This window comes from Pleurodeles waltl, chromosome 12, assembly GCF_031143425.1.
Source record: "Pleurodeles waltl isolate 20211129_DDA chromosome 12, aPleWal1.hap1.20221129, whole genome shotgun sequence".
Lineage (NCBI taxonomy): Eukaryota > Metazoa > Chordata > Amphibia > Caudata > Salamandridae > Pleurodeles > Pleurodeles waltl.
This window is the reverse complement of record NC_090451.1, coordinates 236648682-236672140: the sequence shown is the minus strand read 5'-3', so window position 1 is coordinate 236672140 and position 23459 is coordinate 236648682. Positions and strand designations below refer to the sequence as shown.

The 23459-nt window shown below is 45.8% G+C and overlaps 1 protein-coding gene across 1 annotated transcript in view; it reads right to left on the bottom strand.

Moving 5' to 3' along the window:
- Positions 1–1167: 1167 nt before the first annotated feature.
- Positions 1168–23459, bottom strand: part of LOC138267110 (polycystin-1-like protein 2) — a 176688-nt gene continuing 154396 nt past the window's right edge. Inside the window, exon 13 of the mRNA XM_069215959.1 lies at positions 1168–2172. Within this exon, the coding sequence (XP_069072060.1) occupies positions 2126–2172 (47 nt within the window). The 3' untranslated portion in view covers positions 1168–2125. The remainder of the gene's footprint in view (positions 2173–23459) is intronic.

Genomic DNA, 23459 nt, shown 5'->3' with positions numbered 1-23459 from the left:
TCAAAGACTGCTTAGACTTCTTGCTCTTCTTCTCTTGCATCAACTTACCCAACTGCCCTGAGGACTTAGAGTGGGACCATGATGCCTTCGAACTCTGCAACAGGTCCCAAGATCTTCCTCTCAACCGGGACATTAATTTGTGTGGAGTCGCATGCCAGACCACCATGAACTTTAAGGAATGCTTCTGCAAAGCTTTTGGATGCATAGTGCGGCACTCGGAACACAACTTCGGGTCGTGGTCATGCTCTAGATACGACAGGCAGAGAAGGTTTGGTTCCATCACAGACACTGGCAGGTGACGGGCTCTGCAGGGCCTGAATCCTGTCTTCCTAGAGGACATCCTATCACACCATAAGGAAACCTAAAAATAAAAACGCTTGACAAAACATCAAAAAATTCAGTCAAAAAATGACTGAGGCGTAGCTCTTTTCCTGATCAGAGCTGATTGGCGCAGAAATAAAAGAACTGACGTCAACATGCCTAGGTGGTGTCTATATAGGTACTGTGATATCACTTCTGGTGCCGATGACACAAACAACACTCCGAGGCCATCAACTCCACTTACTGGCACGTAGGGGTACTGCTCATGAAAAATCTTCCAGATTTAGTCTGACGCCTGGGAAATTCAAAGGTAAGGAATCTGAAAATAGAAGTCCCTATAAGATTAAAGAGGTTCCCGCCAGCTCGGATCAACCAGGGTTCAAAGTCACTCCTCCGACTTCTGTCCTTTCACGTATATGCTCTGAATTAGACAGCGTGGAGTTTAGCATCGCAGAGAGCTTGATGATGCTGGGCGTGTGCCACAAGATTAGGCGATCTATGTCCCTGCTTTAAACAGGTGACTAGAGGGCAGGACAAAAGTTTGGAGGGTGAAGTATACTTTCTAGAGTTTAATGAACAACATATTTTAATATTCAGTGGAAATTACGAAGAGTTGGTCACGTGTACAAATGTAGGGGCAGCCAAACAATCATGTTTCATAACTAAAGCTACAAAGCTTAGAATCATACTTTATAAGAATAATATAAACACTGCGGTCCACTTTAATTTCCATATTTCTTTTATTCGCCTCATTCCTATGACTAAACCGTATGTAACTGAAGCATAAAGGCAAAAATTATTAAATTATCAGCAGACAACTAACATGATCAGTTGCAAAATGTGCAGTACCATTTTATTATTCAGCTTTTTTTGCAATTAACTCTTGAAAATATTCTGCCTAAACTGAATATTTCAATTTTAAATGGATGCTGGTTGAAAACTATTCCTCCTTCTGTATACCAACTGTCTTTTTGTTTTCTCATTCCTTCTCTATGACAGTCTCTTCCTCTCCCTCATATCCCTTCTCTCACCTTGTTTTTTTCTTTGCATTCCTACACTAGATCAATTTCCGTTGAGGCATTTTTAGTCTCTTTTGAACAAATGTTATACCAACTGGCACAATTTTAAACATTTAATCTTCAAATCCATAAAAAAATATTTTTATCACAAAATATGTCAACAGTGAGGTGAATCAGTGGAGACCGAATATTAACGCCTTAATGAAGTCAAGCCAGGAAGCTTGATGGAAGAGAGAAAAATGAAGGTTCATAGATCAATTGCTGAAGTTAGTATAAAAGTTGTAATTGGTGAGAAACAGACACAATGTGGATTACGAATTAATATAGTGTAGTTGACACATACCCTTAGAGGGAAACACTGATTTAGTTGGTGAAGTAACTAATAAATCAGTCCTAAAGATTGTGAAGTTGATGGAAATACACGAGGACGTCTATGTGGTCAACTGGACAGACATGGATAGATGGACAATCAATAGCTAGATTATTGGATGGGCAGATATAATGAGAATATAGTAGATGGAATCGCCATTTGGTGGTTGATTTCATAGATTGATACATGTTTTATTTACTGCAGATCACATCACTGCAGAATAACGTGTTTTGATCGACACATGGGTGATTGGTGGCAGGGATAGGCCCATGCTAAAGATCTGCCAAACAATCATTCTTTGCTCTGGGCGAAATCTGCATGGTCATCAACGAACAAGTTGTCACGATTCAGATAAGATCAGTCCTCGAGGTCCACTTTTGCATGAATTGTCCACTTTTCGTTTAGAATCTGCAGGCTACAGAATCGACTCATCTGCTTCTTCACGTGTCTCGTCATTCAGGTCTGAAAATTTTAGAAAGAAGTTAATCAATCAAGGATTCATTTTTGCACATGGCTTGAAAAGAGCTCTTTGAGAAAGGGCCTCAGTTTGTTGCTGCAACAAATTTGATGTTACCACTTAGGTACACTTATTTTAGACAGGTTAATGATCAACTTTCAAATAGTTTAGGAAACGTTTCATTATCAGAACTACCAAATAGCTGTAAATATTCCACAGAAGTAAGCACCACTGCACGCTGCTCTTACAGTCCCTTGCTGCTGATGGGTCTGAAGACTTGTCAGAACAGAGTAGGTAGCAGGTCTTTCTCGTTTGTGACAGCCAGACCATGGAATGATCTTCCAATTCTGCTTCATAGATTACACAGCCTTCCACAAACAACTCTAACCTTGGTTGTTTCCATCCTCTCTTACCCTCTAATTTGCCTCTCCTTTAGAGTCAATGCTTCTTAGCAGATGGATGCCCTCTGGTATCACTGTTTGAGCTTTATAAATCCCAGTCATTTGTTCAGATAATGGAGCAGCAGACTGCGCAACTGAGGCAATGGTCATTTTGTTCCCCCCACCCGTGGAAGGACTAATGGGGCTTTCAATACTTTCAAAGTCACATTTGAAGAGATTTGCCTTTTTTTTTTTTTTTTAGAAAAGTCCCAGTCAGAAAATTATTTTCATTAACTAATGTGCCTCTTAGGGGGTCACTCTTGTTAACCCAGGCAATTCAGCTCAGCACTAGATAAACATGAACTGGCCATTCCTTTAATTGCACAGTTATGACACAAGGATCATTGCTTGTTTGTCTGAGTGACATCCAAAGCATATTTCTCACCTCACTTAGGCACAGCTGGGAATTAATTCCTGCTAATCAAAACTCTGTAGCTGGGCTTTCCCTCAATTTGGAAAACATGGCTGAGACCTTTCCTATTATTTTAAGCTTATCTGAGCATCTAATCGTTCTTCCCCTAGGGCTTATAAAAGACTATTCTTTAGACATGTACTCAGAGCTAAGGGACCTTGAATCCCTCTTTCAGACGGCTAAAATAAATTTGCTTATTCCGCTCAGTATGTTTAAATGACTGAGGCATGCAATGGTAACTGGAGGAAATATGGACAGTAGTGGTAAAGCAAGTTCACTTTTATCTAGTGCCATATATTAGATGTACGAAAACGAGGATCTTTGCAGATGGGTCCCACACTTTTTGCCCCCATTTGAACTGCTGGATGCTGGTTTTGGACTCTGACTGTGCATTGGGGCCCTGCTAAGCAGGCCACAGTGCCAGTGTTCTTTCCTCTCAAAGTACCAAAATTCTAACTGCAACCCAGTGGGCTAGGACTTTGGCACCCCTGTAAGCCCTTAGTAAATGGTATACCAGGTACCTAGGGCGTGGTTACTAAAGAGAGTCCCTAAGGGCTGCCGCATATATGATGCCACTCTAGGAGACCCACACACAAATTGCATACAGACTGCCATTGCAGGATGCGTGAAATGGTGCAAACCATTTGGAAAACACAGCACTGCACGCACCCGGTGTGCAATGCTCACTACCTCTGCATGTGCTATGGGTACATCACCCCTACAGCAGGCCTTAGAGCCCTAAAGCAGGGTGCACTATACTACATGTGAGAGCCCATCTGTATGAGCAGATAGGCCCTTGTGATGTCTAGTTCCATTGCTAGATGTTACAAATGAACATGCAGCCATCTTAAGAACATGTGCTAGACACTGGTCATTACGAGTTACCCAGCTACATGATGGCTGCACTGAAACTAATTGTGTTTGGTATCAAACACCTTGTCTTAATAAATCTGTACTAATGCCAGTACCAGATTTATTGTGTCATGCACCCAGAGGCCACCACAGACAAGTTTCTGACCCCCTGCAGGTGAGAGCCCGAGCTCTCAGAGGTCAGAAACAGTACCTGCTCCAGAGGAAGGTGGTCACATCTCCTCCAGCAGGATGGGTAGCTATTTAGCATATCAGGGCCAGGGGCTTTGAAGCCTCTGCTGCCTTTAATATGCAACCCTGGCTAAACCCCAGACCTGGGGAATGCTCCTGGGGCCCAGCTGGCACCAGAGCAGATGGGAAATTAGTTATTCAGGAGGTGTGTTTCACACCTCTAAGATGGAGTACCAGAAGTGGACACTCGAGGAAGGGTTTCACCACCTTGTTTTTGGTGAAACTAGGTACTCTGGGACAGGGTGATGCCCACTCTGCACAACAAGTGGTCATATAGGGGGTGTAGACACCCCAGGGGTACATAGCCCATTGGCTACTACCCTACCTTCCCCTAGATGCCCCTAAATTCAGTATTTAGGGGTCCCCCTGACACCAGGACTTCAGATTCATCTACTGGTAACCAAAAAAGGACAAAAGAGCAGTCACCGTGAGAACAGAGGACTTAACCACCACTTGGAGCCAAACCCTACCCTGCTGCTGGAATCAACCAGGCAGCATCTCCCTTGAGGTGGAAGAGCCATCCCATGCATCTGCAGGTACTGACCACGTCTGTCCAGTAACAAGTGTGTAGGAAAGTGCCCCTTTTTGCATGGTTTCCCCCCATACTTTTTGCCTGATACTGATGCTGACTTGACTGGGCATGTGCTGAGATCCTGCTAAACAGACTCCAGCGCTAGTGTTCTTTCCCTAAACTGTACCATTGTTTCCACAACTGGCACACAGCTAAGTCCCTTGTAAAAGGTATCAGTGGTACCAAGGGCTCTGTGACCAGGGAGGGCCCCTAAGGGCCGCAGCATGTTTTATGCCACCCTAAGGGGCCCCTCATGAAACACATGCACACTGCTATTGCAGACTGTGTGTGTTGGTGGGGAGAAAAAGGAAAAGTCGACATGGCATCCCTCTCTGGGTGCCATGCTCACAAACCACTGCCTGTGGCATAGGTACGTCACCCCTCTAGCAGGCCTTACAGCCCTAAGGCAGGGTGCACTGTACCACAGGTGAGGGCATAGATGCATGAACAATATGTTCCTACAGTGTCTAAGTCCATTCTTAGACATTGTAAGAGCAGTGTGGCCATATTAAGTCCATGGCCTGGGAGTTTGCCAATACGAACTCCACAGCTCCATGATGGCTTCACTGAAGACTGGGAAGTATGGCATCAAACTTCTCATCACAGTAAACCCACACTGATGCCGGTGTTGGATTTATTGTAAAATGCACATGGAGGGCACCTAAGAGATGCCCCCTGTATTTTACCCAACCTTTTTGTGCAGGACTGACCGTTCTTTGCTAGCTTGCCACTAACAGACAACTTTCTGACCCCATGGGGTGAGCCTTTGTGCTCTTTGAGGTCAGAAATAAAGCCTGCTCTGGGTGGAGATACTTCACACCTCCCCCACCTGTAGGAGCTGTAACACATTTGGCGGTGAGCCTCAAAAGCTCAGGCCTCCTGTTACAGGGCCCCAGGGCACTCCAGCTAGTGGAGATGCCCTCCCCCCAGATCAAGCCCCACTTTTGGCAGCAGGTCCAGATGGAAAATTAGGAAAAACAAGATGGAGTGACCACTTCAGCTGGGACAACCCCTAAGATGTCCCTAGTAGGGGTGGGCGGCGAGCCAGTTTTTTTTGGCACATGCAGAGTTTGCCCAAAAACTCCGCTAGCCCCGCCAGCAGAGCGGAGCTCACCGCAGCCCAGTTATGGGCCACACAGCGCAAGCGCAAACTGTCTGCAATTGTGCTGTGTGGCCCATAACTGGGCTGAAGTGTGCAGTCTCATCCTGATGGAGCTGGTGCCAGTTGCTCTGGATCCAGGAGGAACATTCCGGGCCGCCCTCTGCCAGCAGCCCGGGACAGGGGCAGAGCGATGCAGATTGCCAGGCCGCTGGCAACGAGGACCCAGGAGAGTCCTCCTTTTTTTCTTCTTCTTTTGGGTACACTGGTGCACAAGAGGCCTGAAACTGCTGCTTTCGCTGCCTATGGCCCTGGCCTGCATTCAGGCCAGGGCTGTAGGCAGCGAAAGCTGCTTTTTCAGGCCTCTTGTGTACCGGCCTGCCCAGGACTCTTGTGTACCAGGCTGCCCCGTGTGCAGTGCACACATACGAGGCCGGTGCACAAGTGGCATGACACTGTAGTTTTCACTGCCTACGGCCCTCTCCTGAATCCGCCTGATCTCATAAGCGCTGATCTCATAAGCTAAGGCTAACTAAGCCCGATCCTGCTTAGCGCTTCTGAGATCGAGCACACTCAGGGCAGAGTGCCACCCCGCGGCTCACGGAACCCTGCCTCCGTGGAGTTTTAAATCAACTCCGCAGAACTCTGCAGAGTGGAACTCACTGAGGTCTGCCCAGGCCTAGTCCAGAGCTGCAGAGATCACCTCCTTGCAGAATCCTCTTTCTTATTTTGGAGGATAGGGACCAATAGGGTTAGGAATGTGCCTCCCTCGCCAAAGGGACTGGGCACAGGAAGAGTGTAACCACCCTCGGGGACAGCAGCCATTGGCTACTGCCCTCCGACCCCTGTAACTCCCCTAAATCTTGTATTTAGGGGCTCCTCTGAACCTCACTCGCCAGATTCCTGGTGACCCCAAGAGGAAGAAGAAAGAAGAAGGACTGCTTAGCCGACCACAGCAGTGAAGACTCCAAACAACAACTAACTTGGCCCCAGCCCTACTGGCCTGTCTGCAGCTTCAAACACCTCTGCTCTAAGAAGGTAATGCATCCTACAGGACCAGCGACCTCTACAAACCCCCAGAGGACTGCCTGCCCAGCAGAGGACCAAGAACTCCAGAGGAAAGAGGCCCTGTCCAGAAGAAACCTCCATAAAGGACTCCAGAACTGCCCTGGATCCGCAAGCCTTGCCCACTCTGCACCCGACATCGAAGGCGTAAGTCATTGTGGTCCACCAGTCCAGAAAAGGTCCCCAGGCAATTCCCACCTCGAGTCCACCCTGGGTAAACCCCTCCTGGCCAACACAATGACACCTGGAGCCTGAATCCGGAGAACCCCATCTGACCATGACCGTATCCGGCGAAGATTCAAAGGAGACCATTGCAGCCCCTGGGGAATCCAACCGACAGTCAAGCAACATCCAGCGGGCACTTGTACTTCCTGTCCAGTCTTTGTGTTCCTGGAACCGACCCCCTGGGTCCAACCAGCAGCATCTTTTGTGACCCCCGGGATCCCTCCACTGAAAAGCATTGGGCGCCCAGCTCTGTGTTTCTATCCTGCACGAGGCTGCCCCTCTGCCGCTGAGTGTGTGTGTTTGGTGTGATCCTGTACCCGCACCAGTGCTGACCTAAACCCCCAGGCCTGTGTCCTGGAACCGCAGGTACTTACCTGCAATCTGTTTTCTACCAAGCACCCCCACTGCAAACCCAAAGCCAACTTCGACCTCTGCACCCACCCGGCCCGTGTTGCTGGTGGTGCACTTTTGGGGTTATCCTAAACTTTGACCTATGGACATCCTACCGCCCGATGACTGGAATTGTAAGTTGTGTACTTACCTGTTAACTGCTAGCACTTCCTCTCCCCGTTCTCCTCCCTCCCCCCCTCTGATAAGCCTAATTGCTCGACCACAATCCCAAAAAAAGAGAGCATTAGTGGTAGCTACTTTAACCTCTGTTAAGCCTCTGGGGAACCCCTAGAGTCTGTACACACTATACCTCATTTTGGTACAATATATACAGAGTCAGCTTCCTACGCCGTGCTGTTGGCTATTGGGTCCACCGAGAGAGCAGCATGACAGGAGAAGTTTTTTGATGCTCTAGGAGGTCAGCCCTGTGTCACTGGCGAGTTTCTAGACCCTCCAGGAGCCCCCCTGCACCAATACCCTGACTACCTAGGCACTTGCGTACACCAAGGCTTGTTTGTGTCCAGCAAGAACACCGCCAAAACTTACCTGCATGTCAAGGGTCTTCTAGACAGTCAAGCTCCACATCCAGAGTGGCACTGCTGTTTTGTTTTTCGCCCCTCTGAAGGATAACCAAGAACCGTGGGAGCCTCTAATTCTAAGTAGCCAGCCAGCATCTCTGCACCCAAGCCCCCCAGCCCAAGTACAAGTCTTCTGCCTGCGTCCCCTTGATCTATGAGTCCCAACAAGCTGAGCCCCACATTGGGTTTTGCCAGACGTGTCCCCAAGTTCCCCTTGCAGACTCTGTTTTGACAGGTCCCTCTCAACTTTAACACTATAGCACTAGAGGCTATCAACGCAACCACTACCTCTGCACCAGGACACAACAGGGCAGGTAAACCCGAACTGCTGGTGGTGCTTGAGAGCTTGGCCTCCAAGCAGCCTAAGTCCTAAAGGAAACCCTCTACAACTGTTTGCAAGTATACCTATGCAGTGTATGTTTCTCCCATAGAATAACATTACTGCATTCCAGGCTCATATCTTAAATCTGACATCTTTGCTATTTTCACTGTTTTGTTATAAAAATCAATAACCTTTAAAGCACTTACCCAATATTGATGATCCTGGTGTCTAAATAAATATAAAATTCTGTATTATTTTCCTAAATTTGTCTTGGATTTCTATTTGTGTGTGCCTCATTTATTGACTGTGCCTTTACCACAAATGCACAACACTCGACCACACTACCACAAATAGAGCACTTGGGACTATTAAAGTAAGTCCCTGTAAACAAATAAGGATCGTCTGTACTTTTTACATGGTACACTACATAAAAAGCCAGCTTCCTACATTAGATAGCACTCAGATGGAATAGGGCATTAAAACAGTAAGGTGGCAGAAACATATATATAATTATATGAGCTTGTAGATTTTGACTGGTTTGCACATTAAGTAAATTTGAAAGTTTCCACTGGCAGATTGCTTCAGAGGCCCAAAAACTTTCCTCCTGCTCCTGTACTGCATTATGGGAATATAGAATGACCTGCTAATTATGTAACGGAGGGAGAGGCTGAAATATACTCACTGTGTTTTTGTAGATGGGAGCAGTCTCATAGATATTTTTCAGGGTTAAGGGTAGAAATTGAATAATACAATATTTTCTCTTATGGTCTATTGGTAAACACAGCGAACAGTGGAAGAAATATGATCTGGTTTGGAAGTAGAGTTTAACAGCTTTACCAAAGCAGAACACATAGGGCCTCATTACAACTTGCAGCCCGCCAAGTTGTAACCGCTGCACTCCTGCGGTGGCCATTTCGACATCCTCGCTGGGCCGGAGGGCGGAAACCGAGTTTCCACCTGCCGGCCCATCAGGGATGACAGCCGCAACATGGTAGCCGGCTCCAAATGGAGCCAGCGGTGTTGCGGCGGTGCGACGGGTGCAGTTGCACCCATTGCGCTTTTCACTGTCTGCTATGCAGACAGTGAAAAGATTCATGGGGCTGTGCCAGGGGGCCCCTGCACTGCCCATTCCTAAGGCATGGGCAGTGCAGGGGCCCCGCGACTCCCCTTTCTGCCAGCCTTTTCATGGCGGTTCCTACTGCCATGAAAAGGCTGGTGGGAGGGGGACTCGAAATCCCCTCGGCAGAGCTGCAAGCAGTGCTGCCCTAGAGGATTAAATCCACCGGGACGAACGTGGTGGAAAACCGCCGGTCCCGGCAGTGCGACCACGGCGCTTCCGCCGCGGTCGTAATTCCCAAGATTGCACCGCCAGCCTCTTGGCAGTGCAATCGACAAAACAGCCCTGGCGGTCTTTGACTGCCAGGGTTGTAATGAGGGCCATAGTGCCCCCAGATCAGTGTTAGGCTTCATCCTTTCAGGGTGCAATCATCTCCTTGCTTCACTTGTCCAATTTGGGATTCTGAAATCTCTGCTCCTGCTCACTGAAAGGAATTTACTTCCCCGATCCCTGCATAGGACCATAAAGGATCTCCCCCCCTCCCATACCATAGGCCTACCTCTTAGTGAGCTGGAGGTTGCCCTTTGTACTACATCCACATACAAATAAATTGCAGCCATTGTCTCCCAATTATTAGATGTCCATCGCTACCCCCAATATACTCATTACCACAACACTTCCAAAATTGCCCTTTTGATCAGCTTCCTGGCTGGGTGTCAAATAAACATGTCCGCCCAATTATGGGTATTGAGTCAGTTCTGGTAACCAGCGTGCAAAACCTGTGATTTGTGGTTGATGACATCAGTGTCAGCACACTGGTAGCAATATACAACACTGTCAGTAACAGAGTTAGGCGATCTTGCCCCTGTTGCTCGAGTTTCATTGTTGTATCACTGAACTGGCTCAGCTTCTTGTACAACTGTACGCTAGATACTTATTTCACTGTTACTATCGGAAGTCTACAATGAACTTAAGGACTCCCCTTTTCCATGAATTACTGCAAAATCTATCTCTGTCACCAGTAGATAGCTATATACTGGTTTTCCTTCACTCACTCACATATGTGAATGATACACAAATTATGCAATTGCTCTATTGGGCAACACCTATTTTTAGTCTCTCAGCTGCAGAGAATTCAGATGTTAGCAGCGTGCCAGTTAACTGACATAGGCAGCCACTACATGTTGTAAGAAGGAACCTGTGGCTGAAGCTCCACAGAAGGCAATCATGCTTCAAACATCTCCATACACTCCCATGAGACTTCTGGCAGATGGTTTAAGTGGGTCCCAGGACTAATGAGGAAGAGCTTAGTAATTCTGCCTTTCCCTTCTTCAGCCCGAAGGGAAGGAGATGTTAAGGTCCAAACAGCCTAAAATACAAAAGCAAGCTACCCGACATCCTCAGCTTGTGGACAGCTGCTAACTTTAAGACTGTAAGAACTTTTCCTTTCCTCATTTGTTCTAGGGAATGGCTGAATGAAGACCAATCACAACTGCATAAGAAGGGGAAGGGGTACAAGCTCACCACTATTGGAGGGACCCCATACCTTAGATAACTTGCAAGATAATATGTTTGCTACAACCTCATGTGTTCTGGCTCCCAGACACTACCTGGAGAGAGACAAGCAGCCTCATCTTCAAGACAATATCTGGGTGCCAAAGTGACCAACACACTCTCACTGACTCCTAATTGCCTTTGCTGCAAGTGTTTCAGTGGTAGAGAATAACATCCGTCCTCCCATCCAAGAGCAACTACAGTCTGGGCTCATCAACCCAGGATCACAAACAATCTACAAGCATCACCTTGATACCACAAAAGGCACTGCTTTGTGTGTTGACTTGCACTCTGCGGTAGAACTCAACATGGGAATCTTTATGTTCAAGTCCTATATTGCAATGTATATAGTAGCTTATTGCCAATCCTCATCCTTCCAATTACAGAGGACAAATGTGAGTTTTACTTTATATTCCGGTAACCTATAGAGAATGAAATTAGTTAATTTATGCATATGAAGCATACCACAGTTTTGAGCAGTGAGAAGGAACTTACTTATAAACATAGTTCTTCTCCCTGGCTATTCATTTCGAATTCATAAAAGTTAGAATATCTTACTGCATGTGTAAGATCACAGCACACAACCTTTCAAAATGTTCTTTAATGTTTTACATTTAACCAAGTAAATACAAAACATAACCAATTAGGCAACAGTTGGGTCTCTTTCTTATAATGTACGCAATTCACTATATATACAGTACATTTGGTAGAATCAGCACAGTTAAAGGTGTACCTAAATGAAGAAAGAAAGAAGCCCTGATGCCCACTACTCCATATACTGAAATACAGACTCTTCTCTTTTAAGAATCTTGGAAGATCTCATCATGCCCAACACTGTGACAGCCTGTTTTTTTTTTAGCAAAAATGAAGACACATTCCATACAAGTTAAAAATCTATATTCACAAAAGCAGGGAGACGGGTGGGTCTTTTATGAATTCCACCATGGGTATGCAGAAATAGCCATTATGACTTAACTTTTCCTTCTCCACCATGGGATTCATATTTAAGAGATAGATTCGTGTAGGAAGCCATCGCAACCCCAAAAGGCAAACAGGCTCACAGATTTGAACCTTTCAAGCTAATAAGTTATGGCGAGAAGTCTTGCCTAGTGCAGTATGTCCAGTTAATGTTTAGCAAAGGTATGGACTGACCTCCAAGTGGCAGCCTTAGACGTGTCAGGGATAAGGGCAGTTTTCATCAAAGCATCCGTGTAATGCATTCTACGATTGCTGGGTAGGGGCCTTTTGGCTTTCAGTGATATGACACAAAACAATTTACCTGTCTATGGTCTGTTTAGAAGAAGCTAGACATGTATAAACAGCACTATAATTTGCAAAGGGTTGTTTGAACTTTTAAGTCTCTTTACTCGTATTCAAATATTAATATAAAGTTAATTTAACATCCAAGGTATGTAATAACCTCGCTGCAGGGACCACGTATTCTGGTGAATCCTATCTTGTTTGAATGGGAAACAGGAGTTAGCTTAGTCTTTGGCTTGCAGACTCATGCCCCCATCACCGTGTAACTTTTACCCTACTTAGTGTGCTTTGATTCAGCGCATTTATTTAATTATATATTTTAAGATGGCTGCCTTGTTTCTAGTTAGGCCAATGTTTTAGTTTTACGTTATCAGTACCACTGCGCTAAAGCGTCAATATCGAGCGGAAAGATAAACAAACTGTAGGTGTTCACATTAGGTACTTTCTCTCTTCATGCCTTCAAGGGAACTGTTTACATAAATTGCCGTCCCACGCATGTCTTATTATCTATTGTTTGGGAACAAACCTACGTCAGGGGTCCGAGCAGATCTGTATAAATGCACCTCACTTAGACAGTCAGAGGGATTCCGACCAGATGACATCGCTGCTATAGATGCTGCACATCGACTTGACCCTGACCCAGTCTTTGTGTCCCTATGGAGTCTGAGTAAGGGACCTCAGGGTTAGGGGCTCTTCTCATGGACATGACATTGGCAGATTAGGTTTAACACACCTAGCTTTCTTCGGTTAGAGATTAGGTTCATTTTCTTAGGGTATTAGGACATATTATACATCTCATGTCACTACATTTCATTGCAAGATGGTGGGGGTCTTTGTATTAATGACTCTTACCTTTACCATTCTGTTTGTTGCATTATTCATTATTATCCTAATCATTGCAGCCCATGCAACTTATCGTAGATTGCAGTTTTCTTAAATAAAACCTATTGAAACCTAAATGCATCTTCTTCATTGGCTGTGTTTGAAAGAGACATGTTGTTCATGTGAGAAAGGGGTAATCTCCGTTCAACCATGACATTCCCTGAGATGTCACACTCTTGATTCCATGCATAAAGGTTGCCACAAATCACCATTTACTGTTTGGGTTTTTGGTGAGGTGCTGCTTGTCGGAAGGGTTGGGACTAGAGTTGCGACTTGTTGAAGGACTGGCATAGTCGCCTACAAACATAAGTACTGTCATCCTTAAACCAGCAGTCTTGCCTAGAGCAAGAGTCAAACTACGACATGGCACCACCAAGGATGGTATCCCTAAGTACCATTATACTGAGACGTCCGTGGTCTTGGGGAAGATCCTCCTCAGTTGAACAGGGAGCACCTAATTAGGCTGTAGGTTGTTCGAGCTCGAATCATTAATAGGATTTTTCTCCCCACTTGGTGTTCCATCTCTTTACCCACTACACAATACTGGCAAGCTAGACAAGCATTAACATTACATCAAGTAACACATTGCTTAACAGACGAGGGCGGGAATGTTACATTCATAGTAGAAGCTAGTGAAGCTTACCAAACAGAAACATTCTACTCTCGGGTCACCTTTCCCGAGGAACACCAAAGATCATTCACATTCCACACATACAGAATTGCAAACGTACCTCAGCGGTATCAAGCATACCAGTATCTTGAAATCCCAATTATTTATCAAGGATATCAAAACTGGTTTAATGGCGCCATACCACATGTAATACAAACCGTGAGATTAGGTCCTTTAGGTAATGACGGACCTACATGGCCTATGTTTGCCACATACACACCTCACCCAGGTATACAAAACATGCAAGCAGCTGACCTGCAAAACTTATACATTGAGCTAGTAACACTTTACAGACTTGTTCAGTTCATAATGCGAGCTCTGAAGACTACACCAGTGCGTCCAGCACCACCAGCACCTGCTGGATACCAATTGGCTACTGGGGATCAATCCACAAACAGTACATACTATCATGGGTATGGTACCCACGGAATGAGAGAAAATCCCATTCTGGATAGCCCAGAAAACAAATCAGCTGGAAGCTGTGATTCCTCATATGGGACCACAAGAGAAACATAGAATTCTCACAATGTGAAAGCCCTTCGGGATGGTTCCCTCGGTGGATGACTGCGCCACATGGGGTACAGTCTTCGCTGTAATTTATACTACCACACATGGTACCCTGACACTTGCCAATTTACTGGCAGTTCAGAATGAGCAGGGGGCTGCACCAGCCCTAGATTAAGGGATGAAATTAATGCGTAACTTTGACGCAGTCTCCTCAATCATATTCAGTAATATTAAAGGCAAAGCGGTAGCACTGGCTATACGCCAGCACGTCAGAGAGATTCCACATTTGTACCAGGAGAAATAGCTACAGAAAATTATTTCTGACACCTATACCAGTATAGGACGGGATAGTTTGGGAGCCAAGCCGAAGAAGCTCGAAATACAGAGTACCACCCATAAGGAAGGTACTAAACAAGCACAGGAGGATTCTAAGAAGCACTGGGATAAACAAAAACAATTTAAAGATAGACAAAATCAGAGAGCAGATTCTCCAAACCCGGAGAACTACAACAGGAGATATACTCTCAGAAATAAAGAATATATAAAAGCCCCTGACAGATATACTGATTCACGCCCCTCTTGTTCCTTTCAGGACGCACCGGATAGACATAGCGAGAGAGGGGGCCATTCTGATCGACGTCCTGAATACGTGAAACAGAAGAAAGACTCAACACAGTCTTCAGACAAAAAAGAAGATAAGTCCCCACAACAAAAGCCACAGTTTAAAAAGAAAAAGGTGGCAGCACTGTCAATTTAAAATGCCAGCACACTTGAGAACATTGCTGAAGAACGTGGGCAGTGACACTGTTAGACAGCGCAGCAGAGGTCACGATATGTCGCCAGAGTCTGGAAGATCATCTGGATGCAACAGCAACTAGCGATTTCATTGTATTTGAGACTGTGGACGGGCGCCTTCTCCCACCCGACAGGGTTTATGATTTAAATATCCAAATTGAGAGAGACGTAGAGCGCACCACTGGTGTGATATTCTGGGATGAACTTAGTTGTGATATCCTACTGGCCGAAAGGGAATGGCCTCCCGAGCACGTCCGTAAGCTCCCACATGGGGAAGATGTAATTTTGCCTTCTTTCTCTGATCTTGTTCCAGAAGCAGTAAAACAAGCCTACACTGTTAACTGGGCTTTAGCGCAGGCATCTGCATTATACCGCAATAATGTAGGTTGGGACAAGGACTCACCTTGCCATGTAATACCTATCAGGTCTACACCCCAAACTCAGCCAGAATATCCTGTTAAACATGAAGCAAGAGCTCCAGTGAGGGAGATCCTCACTCAGCTCGAGTACCAGGGAGTAATTGAGCCCTGTGTATCTGCAATGAATAACCCGTTATTCCCCATTGCAAAGCCAGACCATTCCTATAGAATAGTCTTGGATTACAGACATTTAAACAGTCATGCATGTACATACGCTATACAAAATTCACATAGCACAGCACTAATTAACAACATAGTGCACAAAAAATAAAAAACAACCTTGGATATTTCCAATGTTTTTTTTCTGCCAGAACCTAGCACACAAAAGTTGGGACCTGAGTGCAGTCTTATTTGGCTCCCAAAAACTCTTGTTGTTTGCCCCAAGGCTACAAGAAGAGCCCAGGGCTGTTCTCAGCCCGTGTAACATCAATATTACATGATATTGATCCTGAGGCATTGTCCTACGTGGATGACATCTATCTCACAGATGAAGACCTCAACATTCAACTTGCCAGAATCGATCGGATCGTTTAGGATTCGTAGCCCTTGGCTACAAATTCAGTTTCAGGAAGACTAAAATAGCCTTTCTCAGCGTATTGTTCCTGGGACATGAGCTATCAAATGAGGGGAGGAGCTTGGCCCCGCACTTTCTAGAAAAATTTGCTTAACTCCACCCACCTAACACTCTCAAGAAACTACAGTCTTTACTTGACTACGCACAACGTGTCAAGCCACTTTATGACTTGATACACCCTGATTTTTCTAGCAGACACTGGACAGTTGAACACACATGCATCCTTAGGGAACTGCAACAGGACATGCCAGAAGCAAAACACTTGCACACCTGTGATAACAAAGCAAATTTGGTCACCAGAATAATTGCTGGTGTTATTGGGTTCACTTATGTTACCTTTAACGAGGGCAACACAGTGCCCATAGCATATAAATCACATTTATACTCCAATGCAGAACGTTTTGTACCTACTGAAAAAATTCTAACTGCAGTTCAGATGGCTGTCATTAAGGAGAGGCCACTTGCCCAAGGGAAACACATTGTTGTCGTTACCCCGGTGCCAGCCTTGGAGGCTGTCACCAAAGCAAGCGTTCCTAACGCTAAAGCATTACATCACCGCTGGATTCAGTGGGCAACATCCCTGACTGCCACCGATGTTGATTACACCTTTGATCCAAAATTTCAGACTCAAGAATTTCTCCAATACAAACAGGAGTGGGAAACCGCCTTAACAACGCGGGTCGAGTCATATTGTGCCTTTACAACGCGGCCTGAACCACAAATGCATCTTTACAACGCATTCCTTTACCACTCAAGTCATTACAACGACTTGCCTTAGGGAAAGTGTTGTTGGACTGATGTTGGACTTTAAGTCCAACACTTTTCCTACTGTGGCGCTGACTGGCGTTGGAATAGTAAACTATACTATTCCAAGTCCAGCGCTTTCCCCAAGACAAGTCGTTGTAATGATTTGCGCGGTAAAAGAATGCGTTGCAGAGAAGCATTTGTGGTTTCGGGTGCATTCTTAAGGCAGGCGTGCTAAAGACCTGCGTTGTTCCGACACACAACCAACAGGAGTACCCCGCTCCTCTAGATATTTTGCCACTTGACAGATCCCATGCTGTCATTTACACTGATGGTTCGGCACAACCAGCTGTAGGTACCAAACATCAATATTCAGCCACTTGTGCAGTCGTGAGCGGAGTGATGAAGGATGGAGTCTTCTACCCTCACAATACCTACTTGCAGACCTTAGGGAACTGCACAGCTCAGCTGGCTAAACTCAAAGCCCTTATCTTAGCGCTAGAACACCGAGAGCCAGGATTACTGACTTTAATTGTCTGTGACTCATACTACTGCGTCTAGTCCTACAATGATTATCTTAATCATTGGTGAGTAAACGGGTTCAGAGATTCCAAAGGGAACAATATAAAACACAAAACTCTGTGGGGGAGGGTGGCTGATCTTAAGGATAGGCTACCTTGTGTCCATGTAGTACATACATTGGGCCACCAACATGTAGGAGTGCACGTTATTGTTCACACTTTGACTGATGAAGCAGCTAAATCCGCAGTAGCTATGGCTTCTGTGGCTGCAGTGACTTGTTCTCAGACGAGATTGGATAATTAAATTCTGACTGCCGTGAAAGCTTCGTCTGAAGGAAAGTCTCTTCCAAAAGGATACCCTACAAAATACTCTTACCATATCAGTGCACAGATTATTGCCTACGCAACAATTCCTGGGGTAGGAGATCAAGTGGTCCCCAATCAAGACTAGAGATTAGATCTCATTAAAGAAGCCCATGAGGGTGTCGCTCATGCTGGTATTTCAGCCACAGTAACACTCTTACAGAAACGCTTCTGGTGGCCAGGTCTATACAAACAGACAAAACAATACGTCCTTTGTTGTGACATTTGCAGCAAATCAAGGGCTCCAAAATCAAACGCCCACCGCAGACATCCCTCTTAGTGTCCAATAGGCCACTACAATGTGTGTACCTAGACCACTGCGGTCCCCTTCAACCTGATGGTGCATACAAATACATCCTAATCGCTGTAGATTCTTGTTCTAGATTCCTGTGAGTATGGTCTCAACGGTCGGCTGATGCGCTAACTGTTATAAAAGACCTGCTGATCATTATTGGTACATATGCGGTTGCAGCAATCCATTCGGATCAGGGCCCTTCCTTTGCCTCTAAGTCATTCAGGGACACCATGGGGACGATGGGCGTTGAACTCCATTACTCATCACCATACCAGCCCGAGGGAAATTCGGTTGTGGAGAGGAGGAATCGTGATATAAAGCAGTCTTTAATAGCTAGAGTATTAGGTTCTGGCCGCAGTTGGCTTCATCACCTATATGGGGTCCAGAGAGCACTGAATAATATGCCAAGATGGTCCTTGGGGGGGCGCACTCCCCATGAGGTTCTCTTTGAGATACCTATGTATGTCCCAGATCTTGATGGCACTGGTTTGGTGGCAGCAGACACAACTTTTGACATAAATGAACGTCTCACTGTTTTACAGGAGCTTTAGCAATTTTGTGATGATGAATCATTCGCCAGTGCTGCCACTTCAGGAATAAGGGATTTACCAACAACTTCCACTGACTGGATTCCTAAAGTCAGGGATCTGGTGCGTGAGAAGATCGCTGTCAAGAAGGAATTCGGTCCATCCTACAGAGCACCGGTCCCAGTCCTGGGTGTACAAAGAACCAGAACTATCATCTTACCACCGCTGCCTGGTTCCAAAGCAAACAGATTCATTTCCATTAACGATGTCAAACTTCACCATGTGGCCGATCCTGCACAGTAGACCCAGAGGTCCCTTGGGTAGTTCCCGATCCCCTCTGACTACCCAACAGGACAGACCTCTTCAAAGCAGAAATAACATTACTTGTGACTACACAAGCATGTCCAATGAGGCTACAAATATCTCCTCGACTGTGGGGAGGGCGGAAAATGAGATCTTGCTGATTCCAGTTACCACTTCAACGACAACGCCTGTCCAAGATTTGGCTGTTTTTTACACCAACACAACACAGACCGACAACAGCATCTACTATGAGCTTCCACGTGAAGTGGATCCATACACCAGTAATGCACCTGCTCCTGCGTTTGCAGAGACTGCTTCTGGTTACTTCATCGACATAGGTGTCTTTTCTTCAGACTCATCTACTCCTGTGATTGAAAATGTTTCAAAGACATGTAAGCTGTATCTATGGCTTAAAAATAACTATTTAATTCACCCATGGCACTATTTATGGTTATGTTTGATATTTTTTGCATTGTTTCTATGGATTGGTTTCGTGACTGTTTTCTTTTTACTTATAAATGGTCATTACCTTCCTGATTATCCTCTGGATGAAGCTGTGGATGAAGTCTTAATTCTATACCGTTCCTCACATAAGGCCCGAAGAGACTTGCCCCTTGTGAACATTTCAGCTGTACCTATTCCTGATGGGATTGTGTGGGACAACGTTCCATTCAATTTATAGGCGCCTACTGAGGTCATTCAAATTCCATATGTCTTCAAAATTTCTATGACTGATGTAATTACACCTGGTGTTATATCTGATGATTAGGATGTTCAGACAGTTGATTCTATGTTAACTGAAATGAAGGTCTATTCTGTATTTGAAAGTGATGATGTATACACAAATACAATGTTTTATGGGGAAATGTTCTGCTATAACAACTGGGGACAATACTACCTGCACTGTGATACTAGACATAGACCAGTACCTAACTACACACAGTGGGAACACTGCTTAACACCACCTGTGGGGAGCCCAAAACGTTATTCAGATAAATGTACTTATTTTTCTGGGCATGACCCAAAACATCGAGCCATATTATTTAAAATAACCGCCTTCAAAAATTAGGAAACTTTTGCTAACTGATACAAAACTGATTTATTCAGACTCCTTTATTTCCCGTCTTGCAGTTGAAGGTTACGAATACTGGAAGAACACTATTGATTTAAAGAGTGTAGGAGGAACAAAAGATTGGCAAATACAGCTTTGTTTAGAGCGTGTCTTATTCATGTGCAAATGGTCTTTTTGAATGATACCATTCAACAGACCTCCTGTCTGGGGTTAGCAAAAATAAAATAAATGAACACGCCCAGTATCCCTACTCTGGCAAAGTTTAATAATTGGCAGTCCTTCCTGAATGTCACCGAGGAAGAACTGGATGCAAAGGTTCAGGTTGGTACCTATAACTCATCACTTTCCAGTCCCAGCGGGTGGTTAATTTGGAGGTGTCAGGCACATTTTCTGAATTCCTCGGGGAGTTTCAAGATTAGCCGGCCAAACCCCCACTTTGTCTCGGGTCAACACAAGAGTACAGTTACTACATACAGTGTGGGTAAACTGTGCCAACAATAGGTACAGACTAAAACGTTAGCCGCAGTTAAAGAACATATTAACACTCTTTCTGAAGATATAGACTTGCAGGACTTCCTGTTAGGTCCTAGAAAGCCACGCTGTAGAAGATTCATCTATGCCATATATAATGAAATCTGGAAGCGTTCTCAGATAGAAGCTGCTGCATGTTTAAGGCAAATAGATAAGTGTAGGAGGCTGGCCTGGCTTATAGTGGGTACCTGATGGTACTTACACCTTGTGCCAGGTCCAGTTATCCCTTATTAGTAGATTAGTAGTGTTCTAGCAGCTTAGGCTGATAGAGGTAGCTATAGCAGAGCAGCTTAGGCTGAACTAGGAGACATGCAAAGCTCCTACTATACCACTTATATCATATAGCACTATATCATAAGAATCACAATACTCAGTTACTAAAAATAAAGGTACTTTATTTTAGTGACAATGTGCCAAAAATATCTCAGAGGATATACTCCCTTAGGAGGTAAGTAAAATACAAAAACCAAAATCAGTTAAGTAAACAGTTAGAAAAGTAGTGCAAACACTGTAGAGTACAATAGGATGCAATGGGCCTAGGGGCAACACCAACCATATACTAAGAAAGTGGAATGCACACCACTTAGGGACTCCTGGCCTAGGGTAGGGTATAGAGGGTCACTGGGAGTGTAAGAAAACACTAAGGGTGTCCAAGATACTCTACCACAAGACCCTGAAAAGTAGGAGTAAAGTGCCCCTACTTCCCCAGAAACACACTAAAGTCGTGATAGGAGATTCTGCAAAGACCACAACAGACTGCAAAGCTCTGAAGACGGATTCCTGGACCTGAGGACCTGTAAAGGAAGGGGACCAAGTCCAAAAGTCACAAAAGTGTCCAGGGGGGAAGGAGCCCACTAAACCCCAGATGACGGTGCAAAATGGCTGCCTCTGGGTGGAAGAAGCTGAAGATTCTGCAACAACGGAAGGTGCCAGGAACTTCTCCTTTGCACAGAAGATGTTCCACGGAATGCTGGAGGATGCAGAGCTGTTTCCTTGCAGAAAGACCGCAAACAAGCCTTGCTAGCTGCAAAGGTCGCGTTTGAAGAAAAAGGGTGCTGCCTGGGCCCCGGAAGGACTAGGAGGTCGCCCCTTGGAAGAGGAGACAGAAGGGGCCCTCAGCAACTCAGAGAGCCCCCACAGAAGCAGGCAGCACCCACAGAAGTAATTGAACACGGGTTCAAGAAAACTGAGCACAGCGGTCGTCTCAACACTACAAAGGAGGGTCCCACGAAGTCAGTGGTCAACTCAGCGAGTTGAGCAATGCAGGACGGAGTGCTTGGGACCTGGGCTAGGCTGTGCACGAAGGATTCCTTGCAAAAGTGCACAGAAGCCCTAGCAGATGCAGTTCACGCAGTACACAGGATAACTGTCTGGCAAGGGGAGGTGAGGACTTACCTCCTCCAAATTTGGAAAGATGGGCCACTGGACTGTCGGGGTCACTTGGATACACCACCTGTGTTCCAGGCATCACGCTCGTCACGATGAAAGAGGACCCAGAGAACCGGTGAAGCTGAAGTTTGGTGCCTGCGTTAGCAAAGGGAAGATTCCGTCGACCCACAGGAGATTTCTTCTTGGCTTCCAGTGCAGGGTGAAGGCAGACAGCCCCCAGAGCATGCACCACCAGGAAACAGTCGAGAAAGCCAGCAGGATTAGGCGCTACAATGTCGCTGGTAGTCTTCTTGCTACTTTGTTGCAGTTTTGCAGGCGTCCTGGAGCAGTCAGGGGTCGATCCTTGGCAGAAGTCGAAGAGGGAGATGCAGAGGATCTCTGGTGAGCTCCTGCATTCGTTATCTGATGAGAAGCCCACAGGAGAGACCCTAAATAGCCCTCAGAGGAGGATTGGCCACCTAGTCAGGTAAGCACCTATCAGGAGGGGTCTCTGACGTCACCTGCTGGCACTGGCCACTCAGAGGCCTCCATTGTGCCCTCACAGCTCTGGATTCAAGATGGCAGAGGTCTGGGATACACTGGAGGAGCTCTGGGCACCACCCCTGGGGTGGTGATGGACAGGGGAGTGGTCACTCCCCTTTCCTTTGTCCAGTTTCGTGCCAGAGCAGGGCTTGGGGTTCCCTGAACTGGTGTAGACTAGTTTATGCAAGGACTGCACCATCTCTGACCTTCTAAGCATTTCCAGAGGCCTGGAGAGGCTACTCCTCTCATGCCCTTAACACCTATTTCCAAAGGGAGAGGGTGTAACACCCTCTCTCAGAGGAAATCCTTTGTTCTGCCTTCCTGGGACTGGGCTGCCCAGACCCCAGGAGGGAAGAAGCCTGCTGTGGGTTGGCAGCCGCGGTAGCTGCAGTGAAAACCCCAGAGAGCTGGTTTGGCAGTATCCGGGGTCCATGCTGAAGCCCCGGGGATGCATGGGATTGACACCCCTATACCAGATTTGGCTTGGGGGGACAATTCCATGATCTTAGACATGTTACATGGCCATATTCGGAGTTACTATTGTGAAGCTACATATAGGTATTGACCTATATGTAGTGCACACGTGTAATGGTGTCCCTGCACTCACAAAGTCCGGGGAAATTACCATGAACTATGTGGGGGCACCTTGGCTAGTGCCAGGGTGCCCTCACACTTAGTAACTTTGCACCTAACCTTTACCGAGTGAGGGTTAGACATATAGGTGACTTATAAGTTACTTAAGTGCAGTGTAAAGTGGCTGTGAAATAACGTGGATGTTATTTCACTCAGGCTGCAGTGGCAGTCCTGTGTAAGATTTGTCTGAGCTCCCTATGGGTGGCAAAAGAAATGCTGCAGACCATAGGGATCTCCTGGAACCCCAATACCCTGGGTACCTAGGTACAATATACTAGGGAATTATAAGGGTGTTCCATTGTGCCAATTAAAATTGGTGAAAATGGTCACTAGCCTATAGTAACAATTTTAAATTCAGGGAGAGCATAAGCACTGAAGTTCTGATTAGCAGAGCTTCAGTGACACAGTTAGTCACTACACACCAATGCTGCTGAGGCCACGTTGGCGCTATTAAGATCAGCGTGCATGGTT